Source organism: Drosophila sechellia, chromosome 3L (genome assembly GCF_004382195.2).
Source record: "Drosophila sechellia strain sech25 chromosome 3L, ASM438219v1, whole genome shotgun sequence".
In the NCBI taxonomy this organism is placed as follows: Eukaryota; Metazoa; Arthropoda; class Insecta; order Diptera; family Drosophilidae; genus Drosophila; species Drosophila sechellia.
Genome location: NC_045951.1, coordinates 5,825,360 through 5,844,276, shown reverse-complemented (window position 1 = coordinate 5,844,276; position 18,917 = coordinate 5,825,360). Strand labels below are relative to the sequence as shown.

Genomic DNA, 18,917 nt, shown 5'->3' with positions numbered 1-18,917 from the left:
AGTAGGCTGAGTTTTATTATTTGTAATTGGGAAAAGTGCAAAGATAACGAAGATATATGGAAAATATATCAATAGCCGAAGGAGCGAGCCTGAAATTGGAGTGTGAACTCGCTAATAGACAGATGCGGCGGGGAATTAGCCAAGCCCGCAACACTGCACCCTGAAGGCCAGCTGCAGCCGCTTCCCGCGCATTTTTCTTCGACCCAGGTAGGTCGCATTGGGATTCGCTTGCATTTGGTGTTTTCACTCGCCTCCAAACCGCCGTAGCAACACCATCCAGACAACGTGGAATTCCCGCTGAACCAAAGACAGTCCTTATTTCCATTGTGAGTATGGGCAGAACTAAGCTGCATCACCGGCGTCCCTAACCTTATATATATTTCATACACACACAAACGCACTATTTCCAGTTTCGGTGACCAAAAATTGTGAAAATATAAGCTAAAATGCCGCGCAGAAAGGCCCTGACTAATAACAACAATGCCGGCGAGACGGAGCCGCAGCCACCGAAGGCAAAGCGCGCCAGAATCGCTTTTCATCTGGAGCTGCCCAAGCGGAGGACCGTGATCGGCAACGTGCTGGTCTGCGGCAACGGCGATGTGGGCCAACTGGGTCTCGGCGAGGACATACTAGAGCGCAAGCGTCTCAGCCCGGTGGCGGGCATCCCGGATGCCGTGGACATATCAGCCGGTGGCATGCACAACCTGGTGCTGACCAAGTCAGGGGACATCTACTCATTCGGTTGCAATGACGAAGGTGCTCTGGGCCGTGACACCAGCGAGGATGGCAGCGAGTCAAAGCCGGATCTTATCGATTTGCCCGGCAAGGCTCTGTGCATTTCGGCGGGAGACTCGCATTCCGCTTGTCTGCTGGAGGATGGCCGTGTCTTCGCTTGGGGCTCGTTCCGGGACTCTCATGGCAACATGGGACTCACCATCGATGGTAACAAGCGTACGCCCATCGATCTGATGGAGGGCACTGTCTGTTGCAGCATCGCCTCCGGCGCCGATCATTTGGTCATCCTGACCACTGCCGGAAAGGTCTTCACCGTGGGCTGCGCTGAGCAGGGACAGCTCGGCCGGCTGTCGGAGCGTTCCATCTCCGGAGAGGGTAAGTCTCGGCATTAACATTTTTTGCAAAATCGGTATTAAAAAAAATGTTAACCCCCAGGTCGTCGTGGCAAACGCGACTTGCTGCGGCCCACCCAGCTCATCATCACGCGGGCCAAACCCTTTGAGGCCATCTGGGCCACCAACTACTGCACATTCATGCGCGAGTCACAGACGGAGGTCATCTGGGCCACAGGGCTTAACAACTTCAAGCAGCTGGCCCACGAGACAAAGGGCAAGGAGTTCGCACTGACGCCCATCAAGACGGAACTTAAAGATATCCGACATATTGCCGGCGGTCAGCACCATACTGTGATCCTGACAACAGACCTTAAGTGTTCCGTGGTGGGTCGTCCGGAGTACGGTCGGCTTGGACTGGGCGATGTCAAGGATGTTGTGGAGAAGCCAACGATTGTAAAGAAGCTGACCGAAAAGATTGTGTCCGTTGGATGTGGCGAAGTGTGTTCCTATGCCGTTACAATTGATGGCAAACTGTATTCCTGGGGCTCCGGCGTCAACAATCAACTGGGCGTTGGCGACGGCGATGATGAGCTCGAACCGATCGTGGTTGTCAGCAAGAACACGCAGGGCAAGCACATGCTGCTCGCATCTGGCGGTGGTCAGCACGCAATCTTTTTGGTCAAGGCGGACAAACAGGACCAGAAGGAGAATGTTCCAGTGAAGGCATCTGGCAGCAGCAGTAAAAAGGACAAGACGCCGCCGCAGGATAATGCCGACAAGGAAGCCGAGAATGTAGACAAGCAGGAGCAGAAGGAAAACTTGCCGGCGAAGGCGTCAACCAGCAGCAAAAAGAACAAGACGCCGCCGCAGGATAATGCCGACAAGGAAGCCGAGAATGCAAATAAGCAGGAGCAGAAGGAAAACTTGCCGGCGAAGGCGTCAACCAGCAGCAAAAAGATTAAGACGCCGCCGCAGGATGATGCCGCCGAGAAGGTCGAAGAGGAGTCTGCTCAGGAACCGACTCCCAAGAAGGCCAAGAAGCCGGCTGCCAAGCGGGGCGGTAAAAAGACATAAGATTGAGTATAAATACGCTGACTTTCCTACTTTGTTTTTGGTAACACTAAGTTACAAACCCTTACGCTTACCCTACTGTTAAGGAAGGTTTACTCATTGCCCAGGTTCGTAAGATAGATCGGAAATTTTGCTAATTGTACGTTATGATCTACGAACTGAATCCTGTTAAGTTCTTTTTATTTTGATAAATAGATGCCCGCTTATATCTTACAAGTCTGCCTAAAGACGAAAACTTCTTTATCAATCCAACTAAATGTTTATTATAAATATTCGTTCGCAATACGAAGCCGTAGTAAATTTGTATTTGAACGCAAAAGGAAACTAAATGAGATTTATTTACAAACTAATTAACTTGATTATATCATTCACAAAGACATACATCCTACTCACAGTGTATTCTAAATTCTTGGCTCAGACGGGGGCAAATGGGAGATTACCGGCAAAAAGCTAAAAAAGATGGGAGTAAGCACGAGACACCATTTACTCAATAATATCAGGAAACACGAAATTGTTACTCTTATCGTAGGTCTTAAGATTTATACAAAAATATGTATTTGCTTGGGGTGGTTCGATTTGCAAGGGAGGAAAACATCTTAAAATTACCTTTGAAAGCAAAGGTGTCTAAAAAATTCGCAGAACCCGGGAATAATTTAAGGATGCAAGCCATTGAAGTATGTAAGAAGGCTTTAATATTTGTAGTTCATACCTGGCAAGGTTCATTATGGATTATTACGTGTACAGAGGTGAACAAATTGCATTTTCTGCTGGACAAATCGAACCACCCTGGCTTGCACAGTTGAGGGTTTTGGCTTCACTACGAGTAGTAACACGGCTGACGATTGCCTTTGCCTGAGTCGACTGTGGCTAGGGAGGTGGTTATGGTAGTGGTGGTGGAGTTTCCGCCGTAGTTGCTGCCCAGGTAGAAGCTCACGAACAAGATGCCGCACAGCAGCGATAGCGAAAGAACGACGCGCACCATCTTCCTTGCGAATGCGATGAGTCCTAGCAAATGGCCGCCGGCAGCAACGCCGCCCAGCTGCCCATCACCAGTGCCCTGACAGCTGAGGCACAGCTGCAGATGCGCTTGGATCAGTGCCTCCAGGCATTCGCCATCGTATTGGTCCATGGTATCGGCACAGTTCAGCCCCAGATTCATGAAATCAACAGCACAGGCACAGTTCTCCAGGTCTGGATAGTCGCAGTCGTCTTCGTTATTGTTGTGGTTATCGCGAGCGGAAGTGTCTAGCTCCTGCCTGGTCAGATTACACGGGCTAAGTAAATATTATTTGCGCTTGGCGCACGAATACGCCGTTGCCTTGGGACAGGTAGAGGCGTGCTGGCCGAGCTGCTGGTACATCAGAAAGCCGAAGCCGGCAAACAACAGGAACAACAGCGCCAGCGTCACATATTGCAGGTTCTGGGTGAATGCCAACTGGCGCTCCATTGCCGTAGCTGGATCTACTCCCTATTATGCCAAATGATTGCAATATAAGTATACACTCGCTTTTACATGGCTAGGATATACTTACAGCACCGGACTTCTTGCTGCAATCCACGCTGGCCTTACTGGACTTGCTTGCGCAATCTAGCTGCGCTTTTGACTTGTTCTCATCGAAGCGGCAGACCAGTCGATGCTGCTCCACATCCGCAGATGTGGGGGATTTGCTCCGCCACAGCTCGGTCACATCGGCGCCACTGCATTCACCGCCTGGCGCGACCATGGCCATCACCAGGAACTTGTCCTTGCTGTCGTCACTTAGCTTGTGCTCCGACTTCAGCCATATGTTGATGGTAGCCTCCTGGTTGGGCTGGATGATGCCGCAACGGGGTCGCACACGGAACTTCTCCGGCGATGTGGTTTGGATCTGCAAGGTTTCGGATTGAAGGATTAGTCTGGTATATGAAGTATGCGTGTAGATTTCACCCACCTTGTACGTCACTGCCGAGGTGGCAATAGACTTGATGCTCATCGTGGCCTCCGCATTCTTGGAATTGAAGTTGACAAAATCCTTGGGATTAATATGCAACATGCCTGATCAAGGAAAGCCCGCTTGGTATTAATTGGCAGATTTTTTCAAATTTCAAATTTGGTTGGGACCAAAAAATTTTGTTTATATGGGTATAACGAACTAAAATAAGGCGACTTGGTGCTACGATATGTAATAGTATATTTGTGACATAATGAGCAGTGCAGATAAATGGAATGTCGATTTTAAATTGGGACATATGCGTGTTCCAAACTTTTTTAAATTAGTTAACGCCTTATTTCTTACCCTCGGATGTAGTGTGCATCTTGTTGATGTTAGTCTCCTTGAGCACCACGGGAGCGGAATCGACAAAGGTGACCTGCCGAGGAAAGAGAACTCGTTCAAATGACCGTCTTTTGGTTGCTGGATAGGAGGGTTTTGGTGCAGCCCCTTCTCGTCAGACCCCATGGAACGTGCTTTTCTGTGTCATTTTCAGAAGGGCCGCCCCACCACTCTTGACACTCTTGAGCTGGCATTATTGGCGAAGGTTCCACTCGAACTGGAGGTCGCCGGGTGAATTGGTTTCATTTGGTCTTCAGCCGGATGTCGGTTATTCTGTGCGGGACTCCTGGCACATCACTTGTGCATTGGTTTTATCTGCCCTCCGGATGCAATCGGACACTCACGTAACTGAAACGCCCTGGCTCCGACATTGGTCACATTCGCCAGTCTCCACAAACAGTTTATATCCTTAATCTGACTCAAGATCTAAGACATATAGACAAAGCCGGACTTTTAGGCTCTTGTGCTCTTTGCATCCACCAAAACATAAAACAGCTGGCAACCCTGAAACTGTGGATTTCCTGGCGTGGCTTTAGGGATTTTTGCAAACGCGTTAGTAAATTCGTATATATTGAACTGTTTTTTAACGCTGTTTTAAATCAGTATGAATCAGTTGGTTTTAAAAAAAAATATTTGAGATACTCACAAAAAAAATACCTAAATCGTATTAAAAATAATTGACTCTACGGATAAAGTTCTAATTTTACAGTATTCTAATTATATTTGTATAAGTAAGCTATACGAATTTTAAAATTTTAACTTGCCCTTTAAGCCGGTCTTAATGGGCGTAGCCATTTTACTAGTTCTTTTCCACCGATTCGATTTCCAGATACAAACTCCAACTGGCACCTAAAACAATTCATCCTCCTTAACGTAAACTGAACAAACAACACAGTTCTCAATTTCAGCACCGAACAAAAGAAAGTATGTAGGGTGAAGTAATCGTCTTGAATGGCAAGTCAAATTCGATCCGACTCGGATTTGTTGTGCTTTTGCTTGACTTCCACGTAACGCACACATGATCATGATGACGGCCAGTAAACTTCCATTATGATTCTTCGGATAAACTCAAATACTGTGGGGTTTTCAATGGTTTATAGATGATTTATTGATTCTAATAAATGACAGATTTCTTAAGCGCAATTCAATGAGCATGAAACACAAAAACATTCTACACGAATACACTCACACACACATACCCTGGGCATTTTGTTGTTGTTGCTCAAACTTTGAGTAGTGAATATCAATTGGTACGATAACAATGCAGTTTCCACTTATGCTTCCTCCTCTGTTAATAACAATTACAGATGGCAAATGTCCATGACGATTAGCACAAGTTGAGGACAGAAACGAACGTAAAATGCGTTTGCTTTGCGGGTTTTTGTGACTAGTTCGCGCAAAAGTGAAAATACTACTGAATTGAAAGCACACCCAAAAGCTCGCTCCCTCTTTGTTGTCTCGCTCACACTCGATCAGCTTCTTCCAGCTGTTGTTGCTGCCGCTTCCGTCTGGCGTAAAATGAACTGTAACTGTAAATGAAATGAAAGTGCCGTTGAAATGAAAGAAAAAGAGAATGAGAGAGAGTGCATTATAAACGATGACGTCGCGGGGGTGTGATAACAGCGTGTGGGTGTGTGTTAGCGCGGGTGCGAGAGAAATGGCTGATAATATCCGCTCTGGGAGTCATTTACACATACAACACGTACGGCACAAATACGCACACATAGAACCGGCCATAATCCCTCTGACAATGTGTGTTCTACTTTTTTCGGGTCAACGCTTCGGGGCCTCGAGAACTGACCATTAGCCACTGACCCCAAGCCAGAAACCGAAAGTTTAGCAATATGTCAAATAAAAGACTATAAATAGCTACTTCAATGTTCTGCCCACAAAAGCGTACGTGCACTGAGAAAAAAGTAGAGCATTTAATTTTCTATATATGATTCTTAAAATTTTCGTAAAAAGCATGAGCCATTGCAAATTTTAAATTAAAGATTTCGTGATTTGAATATGCAGCTGCGCCTAAAAGAGTGCCATACTTTTTGCAAGATGTATAATAAACCTGGAAGGTTTAAACTAAATATCACATTTTGATCTAGCTTGCAAGCAAAGAAAAAAGGCTAATTCGTTATATACTATGAATTTGTAGCTAATCCAAAATATTTTCCCCAGTGTACGAGTTAGACCATCGCTGGGCTGAGCTTAGTGGTCAGTTGGGGACAGGCAACTCACGCAGGACACGCAAACAGCGCACCCTAAATCAATACGTCGAAAGAATGTGAATCAATTATGGCAGAGAGCGCTGTACAACGGTTCGCGTGCGGTTTTGGAAAAAGCAATTAGGCGACCGAGGGACCGACTTCTTCCGGGTGCAGCCGTGTCACAAGGACACTCCCAACCGCCGATTCGCGCTCGAGATTTGGTCCCTTGTGGGTGGTGTAATCGTACAAGCTGTGTCTATATCCCCCACTCAGCCCACTAACTTACCTTTTTGTCGATTTGTTCATCATCGCCGGTATTGGCAGCCACCGGTTTGGAAATAACCTTTTTGGCCTCCGGCACAAAGCTAAATTCGTAGTTATCCTCGCCACCCCAGCTGGCCAGGCAGTTATCCTTGGTTATGTACTGGTTGATGTCCTTTTTCGATATCATTTTTAAAATCTCAACCGCCTTCGGTGGCAGCAGCGCCTTGATGACCTTAAAAGCAGCTAGTAAAAAACAGACAAAAGGTCATGGTCATGGTTAATGTTCAAAGGGAAAAAAGAGCTCCTAAAGATGACAGTTACCATTAAGAACCCAGGCCAGTTCAAATACCAAGATGTAGTTCAAGGTATTGGGATAGTACTGCTTAAACGTCTCCACAATGCGTTTCACAAAGTCCAGATCCATGGTGGCCAAGCCCGTGCCCGCCATATCGAAGAATATGGTCAACTGGGTCAGATGCTGCTCCCTCTGAGTCCTCTCCACCCAGTACACCACGATGCGTATCAGTTCGTCCAAATTCTTGGACTTACTGTGCAGCTTAACGCGGAATATCAACAGCGGCTTGCCGTCCACATCATTGCTGTGCACAAACACGGATCCCTCCTTCAAATACTCCTGGTTCAACTGGCTCTCCTCCAGATCGTTGGCCCCGTATGACTGACGCCAGGTACAGGTTTCCCACAGCTTGGTAAAGGAGGTCTCCATGTCGAGATCATGCATTTCCAGAAACCTCTGAAGCCACAGATGATCGTTGCGAATGCGATCAATATCGGTCGGGTGGAAAGGTGCTACCAGCGCGAATCATGTAAAACAATAAAATGATTATTGGAATCTTATCTGTGCTTATAAATAGTTATTGAAGATAATGTAGCTAATACCGTTTGTAACAATACTCTTATCTCAGCTCTTCTGATGTTTATCCCATGCAATTTTGTTTCTAATTTGGACAAGATAAGAAGAAGATCGTTTGCATAAAGTTAAAGAAATAAACAATTGAAACTCTAATCTATTAAACCATTCAGAAGTGCTTAATCTTTGACTGCTGTTACTTAACCTTTTGCCGCTGACTGACAGGCGTACGGAAGTCCATACCCAATTCTATATTAAGCACTTTGGGAAGCTATAGCTCAGGTCTCAAGTTCAAAGCTTTCGCTTGAGTGCACTTGGAACAGAAAAGTCGTTGGGAAAGGCAGGGCTGTTTGAATTATTCACCTACTAATTGGAGAATTTGCACTACAAATAGGAAAGGTTGAATGAATCATATAAACAAACTATTAACCGAACGCAGCTATATATCTGGTAATTAGGGAATAAAAACTGCCAGCTCTCATAAACCTAAGCGCATACAATTTATTAGCGCCGCTAGTCAACGAACGTTGCACTTTGTATCCGTCGAGTGGAATTATCTCACCTGCCGGGGGGGTTGAGGAATATTTGCGATTGAACCTATCGCGAAGCTCCTCGATTTGCTGTGGGGTCGTCTCCTTGACCTTGATGCCCATGCTGCCAGCTAGTTTTCGCACTCGTTCGCTACCAAACTTGAGGCAAGACTAAGCATTGAAGTTGAATTCCAATCGGTAATGCGGTGCTCCTCCTATCGCTTGGCGCCTAATCAGAAATCCACTTTCACTGCGATTAGATTGGCTTAACGGGGAGCACAGGTGAAGGTACAAAAGGTGGCGGTACTACAGCGGGAAGTACTGAGCGCTATCCAAGTGCGTTCCACGAGCGTGTGCGGCAAACTGAACAGCCACTAACGGTGCTGCCAGCTATCCGGCTATCCACGATCGTATATCGCCGCGATCGTTAGCAGTCGGCCGGCGTGCGGCTCGAATGTGGAGCACCTGGTTCTGCGCGGTACTATAATGGGCCTCCGAAAAGGGCAATCCACACACCCACCACCCACCTCCCACATGCGAAGTGCTGCAATGGATCGTGATCGTGTGTGTGGTATGCCACCTGCATTGCAATTAGCTCGAGTGGAAGTACTATGGAGAGCTTTCAAAGCTCACCGCTGGAGTAGTAAATATTATTATTTACGTATTATTATTTACACTATAATACAAAGTTGTTGGGCAAGTTTCAGGCGAATTTGTAAACGTAGTCATCATTACCGCCCCAGATTTTCAGGCAGTTATCCTTGTCCACATACTGATCGATATCCTTTTTGGTGGTCACCTTAAGGATCTTCAGTGCTTCGGGGGGCAGGAAGGTCTTCACCAATTTAAAGGCAGCTAAACACAAAAAAAAAAAAACACCTTTTAAATATACCGATCTTCATAGATACCACAATGTTTACATACCATCTAGCAGAAAAGGCAAATCATGCACCAGAATATAGTTTGGCACATAGGGATACTTGGTCTCGAACACTCCGATGATACTCTTGATGAAGCCCAGGTCCAAGTTGCTCAGACCGGCGCCAGTCATGTCCATGAAAATGGTAATTTTGTCCAGGTTACTTTCCCGCTGCAATCGCTCAATCCAGAAGACAAGGATGCGCAGGAGGTCCTCCTGATTGCGGCTCTTCGAGTGTTTCTTGATGGTGAGGATCAGCAGGGGTTTTCCGTCCTTATCCTTGTTATGCACAAAGATGGAGCCATCGTTCAGAAACTCCTGATTAAGGTTCGCCTCGGTGATGTCATAAACTCCAAAGCTCTTCCGCCACGCGAGGTTGTCCCACAACCTCGTGATGCACTTTTCCACATCGAAGTCATAGACCTGCAGAAGCTTGGTGATCCAAAGGTCACTGTCCGTAATTCGCTTTAGATCGTTGGGATGGAATGGTTCTATTTCGGGATTGTATATGTATACCAGATTACATGTGGTTCTTTTGGGCTGCACTAGCTTACCTGCTGGTGGCTCTTTCTCCAGTCTCTGCAGAATGCTAGTCTTGACTTGGCTTATCTGCTCTGGACTCGGATCCTGATCGGAAGGCATGTTGCTGCTTGGCTTTGCGTTAACCAATTGAAATGTCTTCTGCAGTGAGCTTAAAATTTATGCCAATTTCTTATCTATTTGAAAACAATTTTCGTGGACAAGCTCTGGGGGGTAGTTTTCCTTATCTGGGAGCGGAGTGTCTGGCCTGCGAGCGGGCTAATCAGCGACTGACAGCCAGCACAGCCCCAAACGCTCGTCGTTACGCTCGCCGAGAGCGTTTTCATTTGTTCTCCAATTGTGCTCTGCTTTCCAGACGATCATGTAAATGACTCAATGCGGGTGGTGGGGGCACTGGAAGGGGAAACCGCATGCCGCCCGTTCTTTAATCAATATTGGAGCCCGCAGAACAGCACGGGAGGGGGGCTGTGGGGATGACAAAAAGTAGGGGGGAAACTGGCAATGTTTATGAGGTTTGTGCGGGAACTTGGTTTTTATGATTCTCGCTGCGGTTTTCTTTGCGATATATGACGTATCCACTGACTTGCTGTATCTATGTATCTCATTCAGCTGTGGAAATTCTTTGCGGCTTTTCTCGATTCGATGTGGGAAGCTAAGTCTACTGGGCTCGATTATTCCCCTTCAATTGACAGTCGCTGATTGCGGTGGCTGTAATTGATATCAAAGAGCAACGGTTATTGTATAATAACAGTAATTTATTTTCTTTAATTAGATTGCATTATGTGTATTTCTAAGCAAAAATAGCCCACTCTTTAATCTTATCAATCTTATGAGCTTTAATTTATTAGCCAGCTAGAGGGATTAAGCTATAATTCCAAAAATTTTACTAAATATGAGGATTATTAAAGACCTTAGTTCAAAATATAAACATTTTGTATAGTAGTTAGCAAGTCTTAGCAAAAATGCGCATTTGTTTTAGTTAAATATAAATAGTAAGTGTTAATTTTACTATATTTCACTAAATGCACAACACTTGCTTACATACAGCCATTTTTAATGGGCATTACCAATTATAAAGAAGTTGTAATTTCATTGACGAGCTGCGCTGAGTTCGATTTTTAAAAATATATAGTGTGTTTAAAAAAATCAATACATTCTCTTTAATAAATTGTTTTTTAATTTATAAATTGCCCATTTAATAAAATCGAATCATGTGCAATATAAATATGTGTTGCGCCTTTGTTGTTGTTTTATTGTTGACACTGAAAAGAGATGAGAGGCAACAGCTAACAATAACAAAACCGAAGCCATTTTTACATATCGAAAGCTCGATTCCTCGTATCCGAAACCCCCGCTATTTGGACCACCATCCCGAGCCAAATCGAAATCCAAGAACTTTCGCTGCCTGTTCTCTTCTGGCCCAGTTGTGATGTTTACGTGAAAACGTGCGTTTCAAGTGCGACCACGTCCTCGCCATTTGTCCGGATGCGGATGCAGTGCAGCCAGTTGTGAGATCCCCTCAAATCCCGAGATGAAGTTCGCCGAGCACCTGACGGCCCACATAACGCCCGAGTGGCGAAAGCAGTACATTAACTATGAGGTGAGTGCCGAAAATCGCCGTTCGAAGGTGCGGAAAAATATGTATCCGTGAGATACACGGACGAGTGTGCTTTTCCCGCTGTCACTCTGCCAGCTGTGACGTCACGTGTCCCATCAGCTGTGGCATCCAACTGTCAAACGGTGGAGCTTTCAACGCGCATGCGCCCTGTTGAGCCGCATTCTGTGTTTTGCTCTCCTCGGACGTAAACAAATAGGAAGGGCTGGGTGGGGTGGGGTGGCGAAAGAACGAGGAAGTGAAAACACACGATACGATGACCAGGAGATGTATAAATACAGTGGGGGCCAAAAGTAATAGGTCCATTGTTTAAGGAATATATAAAAATATATAGATATCAAATTTATATAAAACACATATGTAAATAAATTTTATTAAAATATTTCTAATCCTATTTCAGGAAATGAAAGCCATGCTGTATGCAGCCATCGAACAATCGCCCTCCGCAGAGCTCGTGGAGCGCGAGATGGTGACTCGATACTTTGCCAAATTCGATGAGGAGTTCTTCCACTACTGCGACAAGGAGCTGGCCAAGATCAACACATTCTACTCGGAGAAGATGGCCGAGGCGACACGCAAATATGGCAGTCTGCGCAGCGAGTTGACCGAAGCCCTGGAAATGGGTCACCCAAAGAAACTGCCCGCGTGGAAGAGGCGGACGCCGCTGGGCAAGAAGAATGTGCCGGCGCGCAAGATACAGGATCTCAAGTTGGCATTTAGTGAATTTTATCTGGGGCTGATACTGCTCCAGAACTATCAGAACCTCAACTTCACGGGTTTCCGTAAGATACTTAAGAAGCACGACAAGTTGCTGAGCGTCGACTATGGTGCACGTTGGCGCACGGATCACGTGGAGGCAGCCCACTTTTACACCAACAAGGACATTGATCGGCTGATCCAGGAGACGGAGCAGGCTGTTACCCAGGACATCGAGGGAGGAGATCGTCAGAGGGCAATGAAGCGGTTGAGGGTACCACCACTGGGCGAGCAGCAGAGTCCTTGGACCACCTTCAAGGTGGGTCTCTTTTCCGGCGCCTTTGTTGTGCTCTTCATTACGGTTGTGATCGCAGCCATGTTCTACGGATTCGGCGAGAATTGGCGGGCCGGAATGAGGATGTTCCGCGCTCCATTCCTTATCATCGAATGCCTCTTCCTTTGGGGCGTCAATGTCTACGGCTGGAGGTCGTCCGGTGTGAACCACGTCCTCATCTTTGAGTTGGATCCACGAAATCACCTGTCCGAGCAGAACATCATGGAGGTGGCATCCGTGTTTGGAGTTATCTGGGCCTGCTGCGTCCTGAGCTACATCTTTTGCGATCCCCTGGGCATCCCACAGTACGCAGCTCCGCTTTGCCTCTACACATTGATGGCTGCCTTTTTGCTGAATCCCACGAAGACGTTCCATCATGAGGCCCGGTTTTGGGCCATAAGGATCCTCATCCGGGTCATCATGGCTCCGTTCTGCTTTGTAAACTTTGCCGATTTCTGGCTGGCCGACCAGCTGAACAGCATGGTGCCAGCTTTTCTGGATATTCCCTTTCTGATATGCTTCTTTGGTCGAAGTCCCACATGGCACAAGGCTGGCAAGGGTAAGTAGCACTGGGTTTCCGATGCTGAACTCAATTTGAAGTAAAAGTAGGGGAAAAATCAAAGATTTCCATTTCTTTTTATGTGCATTCAATAAAAGTTCGCAATGCTATTCATTTTACTTGAGACCAGCTCGTCGGTTTGGTCCTTTCCCCAATTCTATTTAATAACTTTTCGCTTTTGAAATCAGCCTGCAAGTGGTAAAGGGGAAAAACAAACAAAAAACCAACAGCATTGTTGAATTGAAAATTCATGCTGAATGGTTTGATTATAGATTACAAAGTGTTTAATTTACCATCATTGTTTTGCTTGTGCAACAGCTGCCAGCCACTGTGTGGAGTACGTGTCTCTGCTGCATCCCATTGTTGCCATATTGCCCGCCTACTTCCGGTTCGCCCAGTGCATCCGCAGATACCGCGACACAAAGGAGTCATTTCCGCATCTGGTCAACGCCGCGAAGTATGCAACGTCCTTCTTTGTGGTTATATTTGCCCACAAATATCACACGACCACCGGTAAGTGGATTCATTATACGGAGCGTGAGTTCATTAGGGCACACTTACGTCATCGCAATTGCAAATATATAAGAACACATATATACATTATTTGTGCTATTTACGGTCCAGTGCCAATTAGTGCCGAAAATTCATGTATATTGTATTTTGCCGGCATCGCACGTCCATCCCTCTTCCATTCATTCCTTCCACTGTCTTCTCATCTCCAGACACCTATCCGCTGTCCAAGGAGAATCCCTGGTTCTACTGCTGGATTACGGCGGCCATCTTCTCGTCCTGCTACGCCTACACATGGGACATCAAAATGGACTGGGGCCTGTTCGACTCGAAGGCGGGCGACAATCGATTCTTGCGTGAGGAAATCGTTTATTCATCGACGGTGAGTCCGGTTGGGTGGAGTTTTGTTTCGGCTTTTTTCCTCCCATTTGGGGTCAGAGTAGGGGCAGTCCCCACAAATAATGGCCACGATAAATATTTGGGCAAACGGCACGTAAAACAATCTTTCAAAGCGTTCATTATCTCTCTTCTTGTCGGTGCCCAGTGGTTCTATTACTTTGGCATAATTGAGGATTTAATACTGCGCTTCAGCTGGACCCTGTCCATGAGTCTAATTGAGGCTGGCTACATTGAGGGCGATGTGATGATGACCATTCTCAGTCCCCTGGAGGTTTTCCGTCGCTTCATTTGGAATTACTTTCGGTTGGAGAACGAGCATCTGAACAACGTGGGCAAGTTCAGGGCTGTCAGGGATATATCGGTCGCTCCAATGGATTGCTCGGATCAGGTGAGTCTGGTTGCCAAGCACCATGTGATATTATACCTATTGGATTTATTTGAATAGGATTTTGATTTTTAAATAAGTTAAAACGCTTAGTTTAAAGTTTACTGAGGTTATCAAATCATAGCGAAATTAAATTCAGATTTAAGCAGTAAGCTCTACTTTAGCATTTGAATTTAACTCCACAATATCTTTCTCTTAAATTTCAGACCACGATTTTGCGCATGATGGACGAAACTGATGGTGTGTTGAATCGAAGGCGTGGAAAAGCCGCTGGCGGCAAATCCGCAACCAAGAAGAACAAACAGGAGCAGCGACTGCTCCTTCAAGGGGAATCCATTGAGGATCTTTGCTCGTAGTTGGGTTACCCAATAAACATCTAACTCTCTGTGTGCACAAATTTTACGTTTATGGCAATAAAGCACTTCAGTTGCATTTGCGGACACTGAATAAATGGTCCTGGTTCCAAATCCATTGATTTCGCATCTGTGAGCAAGAAAGTTTGAGCAACACCATTTCTCGGGGTCATTTGTACACCATATGTATGTGGGGGGTGGTGAAGGCGATTGATGACGAGCACTTGTTCAATTTTCGTGACAGTTGAACAATAAACTTTGGGTAAACTTCGGATCCATTTGGGTGTGCCATTTTGGGTGCCTAAAAATACATATGCGCCGGAACCATGTTATTCGATGGATTGTTGTGGTAGTCATAGCAAATTTACGAAAACGCTACCACGCGAAATTATTGCTGACATTACAATGCATGCGTGATATGTTTTGATGATATATTTGAAACAGGAAAAATGGATGACCACCAATGAGAAAGAATCACTCTTCTTATTTATTTATTTATTTTTTTGGGTTCAGCTTGTTTTCCATTAATTTTATATGAATATTTTCTAGATATTAAAAGAATTTCTTTATTTTGCATAATAGATTTACAGAAAGTTCGTTCGGTGGGGGCTGCTGTTGACAAACAAATTTGATGTATTTCACCGTGAATTTCCGTGGGGAGTTGAAAAGGTTTCGTTCACAGCAGCTGTGTATTGATTGATTGATGGATTTTTTTTTCATACTTCCCCGCTTCCTCTCACTGTAATTATTGAATAAAACTTTGAAGGGTATTTGCGCCCTGCTGATTACATTCTTATTTCATGTTGATAGTTCATTGTTGGGGGTAACGTACAAAATAATTGGATAAATTTAAAGCTTTTTGGCAGTGAACCTGACCGCTAAGAATTTCATGCGCTCATCTGGCATCGTAAACCACTTTTTTGCGGTCCTTCTGAAATAAATGGTAATAATAAATGATTCTTTAATTTAATATGTGCTCAATTTAATAACGCAAACGAAAACTTACCCAGTCTTGGCGAGAGAAAGTTACACAAATAGTTTCGGCAAACTTTTGTGTTTCTTGTAGTCACAAAGTTTTGGTAGTTCTTGGAACTTTTTCACTTCTTATAAATATTCGTGGTTGATTTAATATTTTAACAACTGTTAACTTAACTTCTGCTTTCGCTTCCGGAAAATTTGGTTGACAAGCGAATGCAAATAACTGTCAAGCGAATGTACAAAGTCCCTTTCTCATTTTTAACTTCGCCAACTGTTGTGTGTTCTATTTGAAAGCGGATTACGTTTAACATCACCGTTGATTATTTGGCAACGCACAGTTCAATTCAAATTGCACTTTCAACCATTTTATACATTTTTGAAACTTGTATCCCTTTGGGGCAACATTTTGATGTGGTTCTGTTGCCGGGCAACACTCCCGTAGCAAGGCATCGGCCATTAGGAACCGTTTATGATTCCCAGATAGGCACTTCCTTTTTGGACTGTCACATCGATGGGAATCTCTAATGGGAGTGTGCTTATTTTTGAAGTCCTGCGATAAGGAGACCCTTTTCCGGGAGTGTTTTTATTAGCCCGCGGCAGCTGAAGGCCATCCGTGTGGGCGTGAGCCCATACTTAGCGACATTTAATTTGGCCGACGAGATAAACCTATTGATAACGTTGTTGATGTATTTGTACCTTGGGGTTGCAGCTTTTAAGCAGATGAATTTCCCAAAAGTGCTTACGTTTTGGGAAATCATAAAAAAGAAAAGGTCGGAGCTTTTGCTTTTCCTTAAAGCCTTTCACTTTCGCTTGAGCGACAAACATCAGCGTTTACTCACACATATCAAAGTTGTGGTGACACCTTTTATCCCAACCCAACCTACTTTGTTGGTTATTTTTTTTCGGTTCCCTTCCTTTACTGCTGTCAAAGCAGATTTTTTTTGATTTGACAGGGGGGGCCAGGCCAACTTAGGCTCCCGAAAACTGATGGCAAAAACACGCTTTGCACACAACAACAGCCGATGTTCAATCATACGGATGGCCCACCGTTCGTATACGTGTTATTGTGTTGACATTTTCGGCATGGCCTTGCATTTGCCCATGCTGTTGAAGTCCCTGATTGCAGTTGTTTTGTTTAGATTATTCTGGCTTACTTACTGCGTATACTTGTGCAATTGCCCTCTGCATCGGTGTTAGTTGATGTTTGCCAAGCTGAAACATCTGCGCTCCGGGGCTGATAGATGAATAAACATTCCGCTAGAGATTGAAGTGACAATGGCTGAAAAGCTATGCAATCGGGATATGCAAATGGCCAAGGATAAAGAGATTGAATAGACTGAGCTGGTTGTGCGGCACGTGCGAAATTATTAAGCCAGTGCAAATTAAAACTTATCTGAATGTATCGATTTCGGAGTACCATTTTAAATGTTGCCTATGAATGACGGTCTGTTGCCAATTAGACGCACGTATGACTGGCTCGTTGCAGAAAATATATTTCTAATGATGACCTGAAATAGAATTCTTTGATTGTCGACGCGTGTGTCGAGAGAAATCGGGGTCATTAAAACAGCACCTGCGGCACTGTGCCACTCAAATGGTCCCACGCGGCGTATACGTCATTTGACTGTGGATTAAAACCAACACAGCAGGTTGAAAGTGAACAACATTTCACCATCCATACTTCAGTGTAACTCTCAGTCCAGAAACAGCCCTTATTTTAAGAGAGACACTGATTGAACAAATGTTTACATCGAAAGTTAATTAATTAATTTAAAGCTTGTGGCAGTGATTGATAGGAAGTTGCCGGGAATTGCCAATTAATATGCTAATCGAATATCGCACGGCTCTTGATTAACCATAAAAAGCATTTTGACGGCCTGCCAACCGCGAACGTCCTTTTGGCAAAACGTGCGTGGCCTTTAATTTAGGTTGCCCAATTTAATGTCAGCCAAGTGTATGGATAACCCCAAAGAGGGCAAATAAATCTTGTTTGCCAATGCCATTCTGGACCATCTGAGTGGGATGTGCTGAGTAATACGATGCGGAAGGGGAGCCAAAGGCCTTTGGGCCCATTCGTTGGCCACCATTGATTGATGGCCAAGTTGCTTGCCGAGGAAAAAGCTATTTATAATATGTTTATTATTTATCATGCATGCTAATATGCCAATGTATACGAGTGTGCATAAACTGGCACACGGATATACAGCCTTTTATTGGTCCTGCTTGTTTGCTTATGAAATTTGATTGAAACTAATGGACGCCGATGCCGAATGATATCAGCAAATGGACACGTAAAAGTCATTCGAATATGAGAAATAAGTCAAGCCAAGGTTTCCAGCATCCAATTCGCCGGGTAGAAGATAATATGGATAAAAATCTTTTCTTCGCCCCGTTTCATAACCAAGTTTAAGTCCTTAAACCCCATTGCGAAACCTGAACTAAATAAGCTTATATCTTATGCTCACGCGCCGTGGAAATTCCATTTGAGTGCATATCAATTGTCAACCCTGCTTAAGCTCAAGCACTTCGAGTCGATTTATCATTTATAGAAATTTTCCTTCCAAGCGAAGGCATTTCTCCGTTTTCCACTTTAGAGGAGGTCAAGTTCAGTTCGTCAAGAATGTCAAGTGGCACTCGCGTTGTCAGTCAAAAGTTTTGACAGCCAAATTCATGGGCAAACACCAGAGTCGACAAAATAAACATAACTAAAATTCAGTATTGGCGCTATTCTAATGAAAGATCAACAAACCGCAGTGGTTGCCCCAGTTTAAGTTTGTTGTTGGGAAGCCAGATATTAATATTATTAGTTATGCAATTAGCTCATCCAGAAATAGTTTAAAAATAATAGACTTCAGTTGCAAAAACTTGAGGAGCCATTAGCATAATTGTTTTTGTCGGCTTTATTTCGTAATGTTGGGTTATCCAAAAACAACTTTTTTTTAGGTTCTTACTCTATTAGTACTAATTGAATTAAATGCCCAAAATGCCTAGCTAATTGAGCTGAGTTCTAAAGCTCCGGATTTTACTATCGCAAAAGTGTAGTCATTTTGCGAAAATTTTCATATTTATTGCTGAAATATTAATCTCTTTATACCCGACTTCCCCCTTTGGGGATTTATTTATCCGCGAATCGTTGTCATGGAAACTATTTGGCTGCGGTCTATCTCTCTTACGAATTTTGGGTATATTGGCACTTTTTGGTAAGAAATTAAAAATTATGAAATAAATTTTAAGATAAATAAATTACAAATTGATTGCAAGAAGACAAATATTTACACCCGCCATGAAATGTGTAAAGGGTATCCAAATTGCT

The 18,917-nt window shown here is 44.5% G+C and overlaps 4 protein-coding genes across 8 annotated transcripts; 2 read left to right on the top strand and 2 right to left on the bottom strand.

The window, feature by feature from the left end:
• Positions 1-124: 124 nt before the first annotated feature.
• On the top strand, positions 125-2,491 carry LOC6610943 (regulator of chromosome condensation). Of its 2 annotated transcripts, XM_032720139.1 has the most exons (4): positions 125-207; positions 268-326; positions 411-1,110; positions 1,171-2,491. In XM_032720139.1, the coding sequence occupies exons 3-4, from the start codon at positions 447-449 to the stop codon at positions 2,142-2,144; spliced, it is 1,638 nt and encodes a 545-aa protein (XP_032576030.1). In that variant the 5' UTR covers positions 125-207; positions 268-326; positions 411-446; the 3' UTR covers positions 2,145-2,491. The 2 variants fall into 2 exon arrangements, with proteins under 2 accessions (XP_032576030.1, XP_002035500.1); XM_002035464.2 differs by having other exon boundaries at positions 154-326.
• Positions 2,448-8,861, bottom strand: LOC6610942 (motile sperm domain-containing protein 2). 4 transcript variants are annotated; one of them, XM_002035463.2, is made up of 7 exons: positions 8,349-8,689; positions 7,240-7,725; positions 6,941-7,161; positions 4,418-4,490; positions 4,073-4,176; positions 3,674-4,009; positions 2,448-3,609 (listed from the first exon to the last, which is right to left on the bottom strand). In XM_002035463.2, the coding sequence occupies exons 1-7, from the start codon at positions 8,437-8,439 to the stop codon at positions 3,427-3,429; spliced, it is 1,494 nt and encodes a 497-aa protein (XP_002035499.1). In that variant the 5' UTR covers positions 8,440-8,689; the 3' UTR covers positions 2,448-3,426. The 4 variants fall into 4 exon arrangements, with proteins under 4 accessions (XP_002035499.1, XP_032576033.1, XP_032576032.1 ...); XM_032720142.1 differs by lacking the exons at positions 6,941-7,161; positions 7,240-7,725; positions 8,349-8,689 and adding an exon at positions 5,653-5,890 and having other exon boundaries at positions 2,608-3,609; XM_032720141.1 differs by lacking the exons at positions 6,941-7,161; positions 7,240-7,725; positions 8,349-8,689 and adding an exon at positions 4,798-5,093 and having other exon boundaries at positions 2,608-3,609.
• Positions 8,862-8,952: 91 nt separating this feature from the next.
• On the bottom strand, positions 8,953-10,057 carry LOC6610941 (motile sperm domain-containing protein 2). The gene is made up of 3 exons (XM_002035462.2): positions 9,790-10,057; positions 9,241-9,726; positions 8,953-9,171 (listed from the first exon to the last, which is right to left on the bottom strand). Exons 1-3 carry the CDS (start codon positions 9,875-9,877, stop codon positions 9,020-9,022), a joined length of 726 nt encoding a protein of 241 aa, XP_002035498.1. The 5' UTR covers positions 9,878-10,057; the 3' UTR covers positions 8,953-9,019.
• A 984-nt stretch (positions 10,058-11,041) lies between these two features.
• On the top strand, positions 11,042-14,744 carry LOC6610940 (xenotropic and polytropic retrovirus receptor 1). Its single transcript, XM_002035461.2, has 6 exons — positions 11,042-11,375; positions 11,791-12,979; positions 13,298-13,492; positions 13,702-13,871; positions 14,034-14,276; positions 14,480-14,744. The coding sequence occupies exons 1-6, from the start codon at positions 11,307-11,309 to the stop codon at positions 14,627-14,629; spliced, it is 2,016 nt and encodes a 671-aa protein (XP_002035497.1). The 5' UTR covers positions 11,042-11,306; the 3' UTR covers positions 14,630-14,744.
• The last annotated feature ends 4,173 nt before the right edge of the window (positions 14,745-18,917 follow it).

Coding starts and splice junctions, on each gene's coding strand:
- LOC6610940 (XM_002035461.2), top strand. CDS start 11,307: ATGAAGTTCGCCGAGCACCTGACGGCCCACATAACGCCCGAGTGGCGA. Junction 11,376..11,790: donor AGCAGTACATTAACTATGAG/GTGAGTGCCGAA, acceptor ATCCTATTTCAG/GAAATGAAAGCCATGCTGTA. Junction 14,277..14,479: donor CAATGGATTGCTCGGATCAG/GTGAGTCTGGTT, acceptor CTTAAATTTCAG/ACCACGATTTTGCGCATGAT.
- LOC6610941 (XM_002035462.2), bottom strand. CDS start 9,877: ATGCCTTCCGATCAGGATCCGAGTCCAGAGCAGATAAGCCAAGTCAAG. Junction 9,727..9,789: donor GGAGAAAGAGCCACCAGCAG/GTAAGCTAGTGC, acceptor ATCCCGAAATAG/AACCATTCCATCCCAACGAT. Junction 9,172..9,240: donor TTTGCCTTTTCTGCTAGATG/GTATGTAAACAT, acceptor TTTTGTGTTTAG/CTGCCTTTAAATTGGTGAAG.
- LOC6610943 (XM_032720139.1), top strand. CDS start 447: ATGCCGCGCAGAAAGGCCCTGACTAATAACAACAATGCCGGCGAGACG. Junction 1,111..1,170: donor GCGTTCCATCTCCGGAGAGG/GTAAGTCTCGGC, acceptor GTTAACCCCCAG/GTCGTCGTGGCAAACGCGAC.
- LOC6610942 (XM_002035463.2), bottom strand. CDS start 8,439: ATGGGCATCAAGGTCAAGGAGACGACCCCACAGCAAATCGAGGAGCTT. Junction 4,177..4,417: donor GATGCACACTACATCCGAGG/GTAAGAAATAAG, acceptor TTCCTTGATCAG/GCATGTTGCATATTAATCCC. Junction 4,010..4,072: donor CCTCGGCAGTGACGTACAAG/GTGGGTGAAATC, acceptor GAAACCTTGCAG/ATCCAAACCACATCGCCGGA.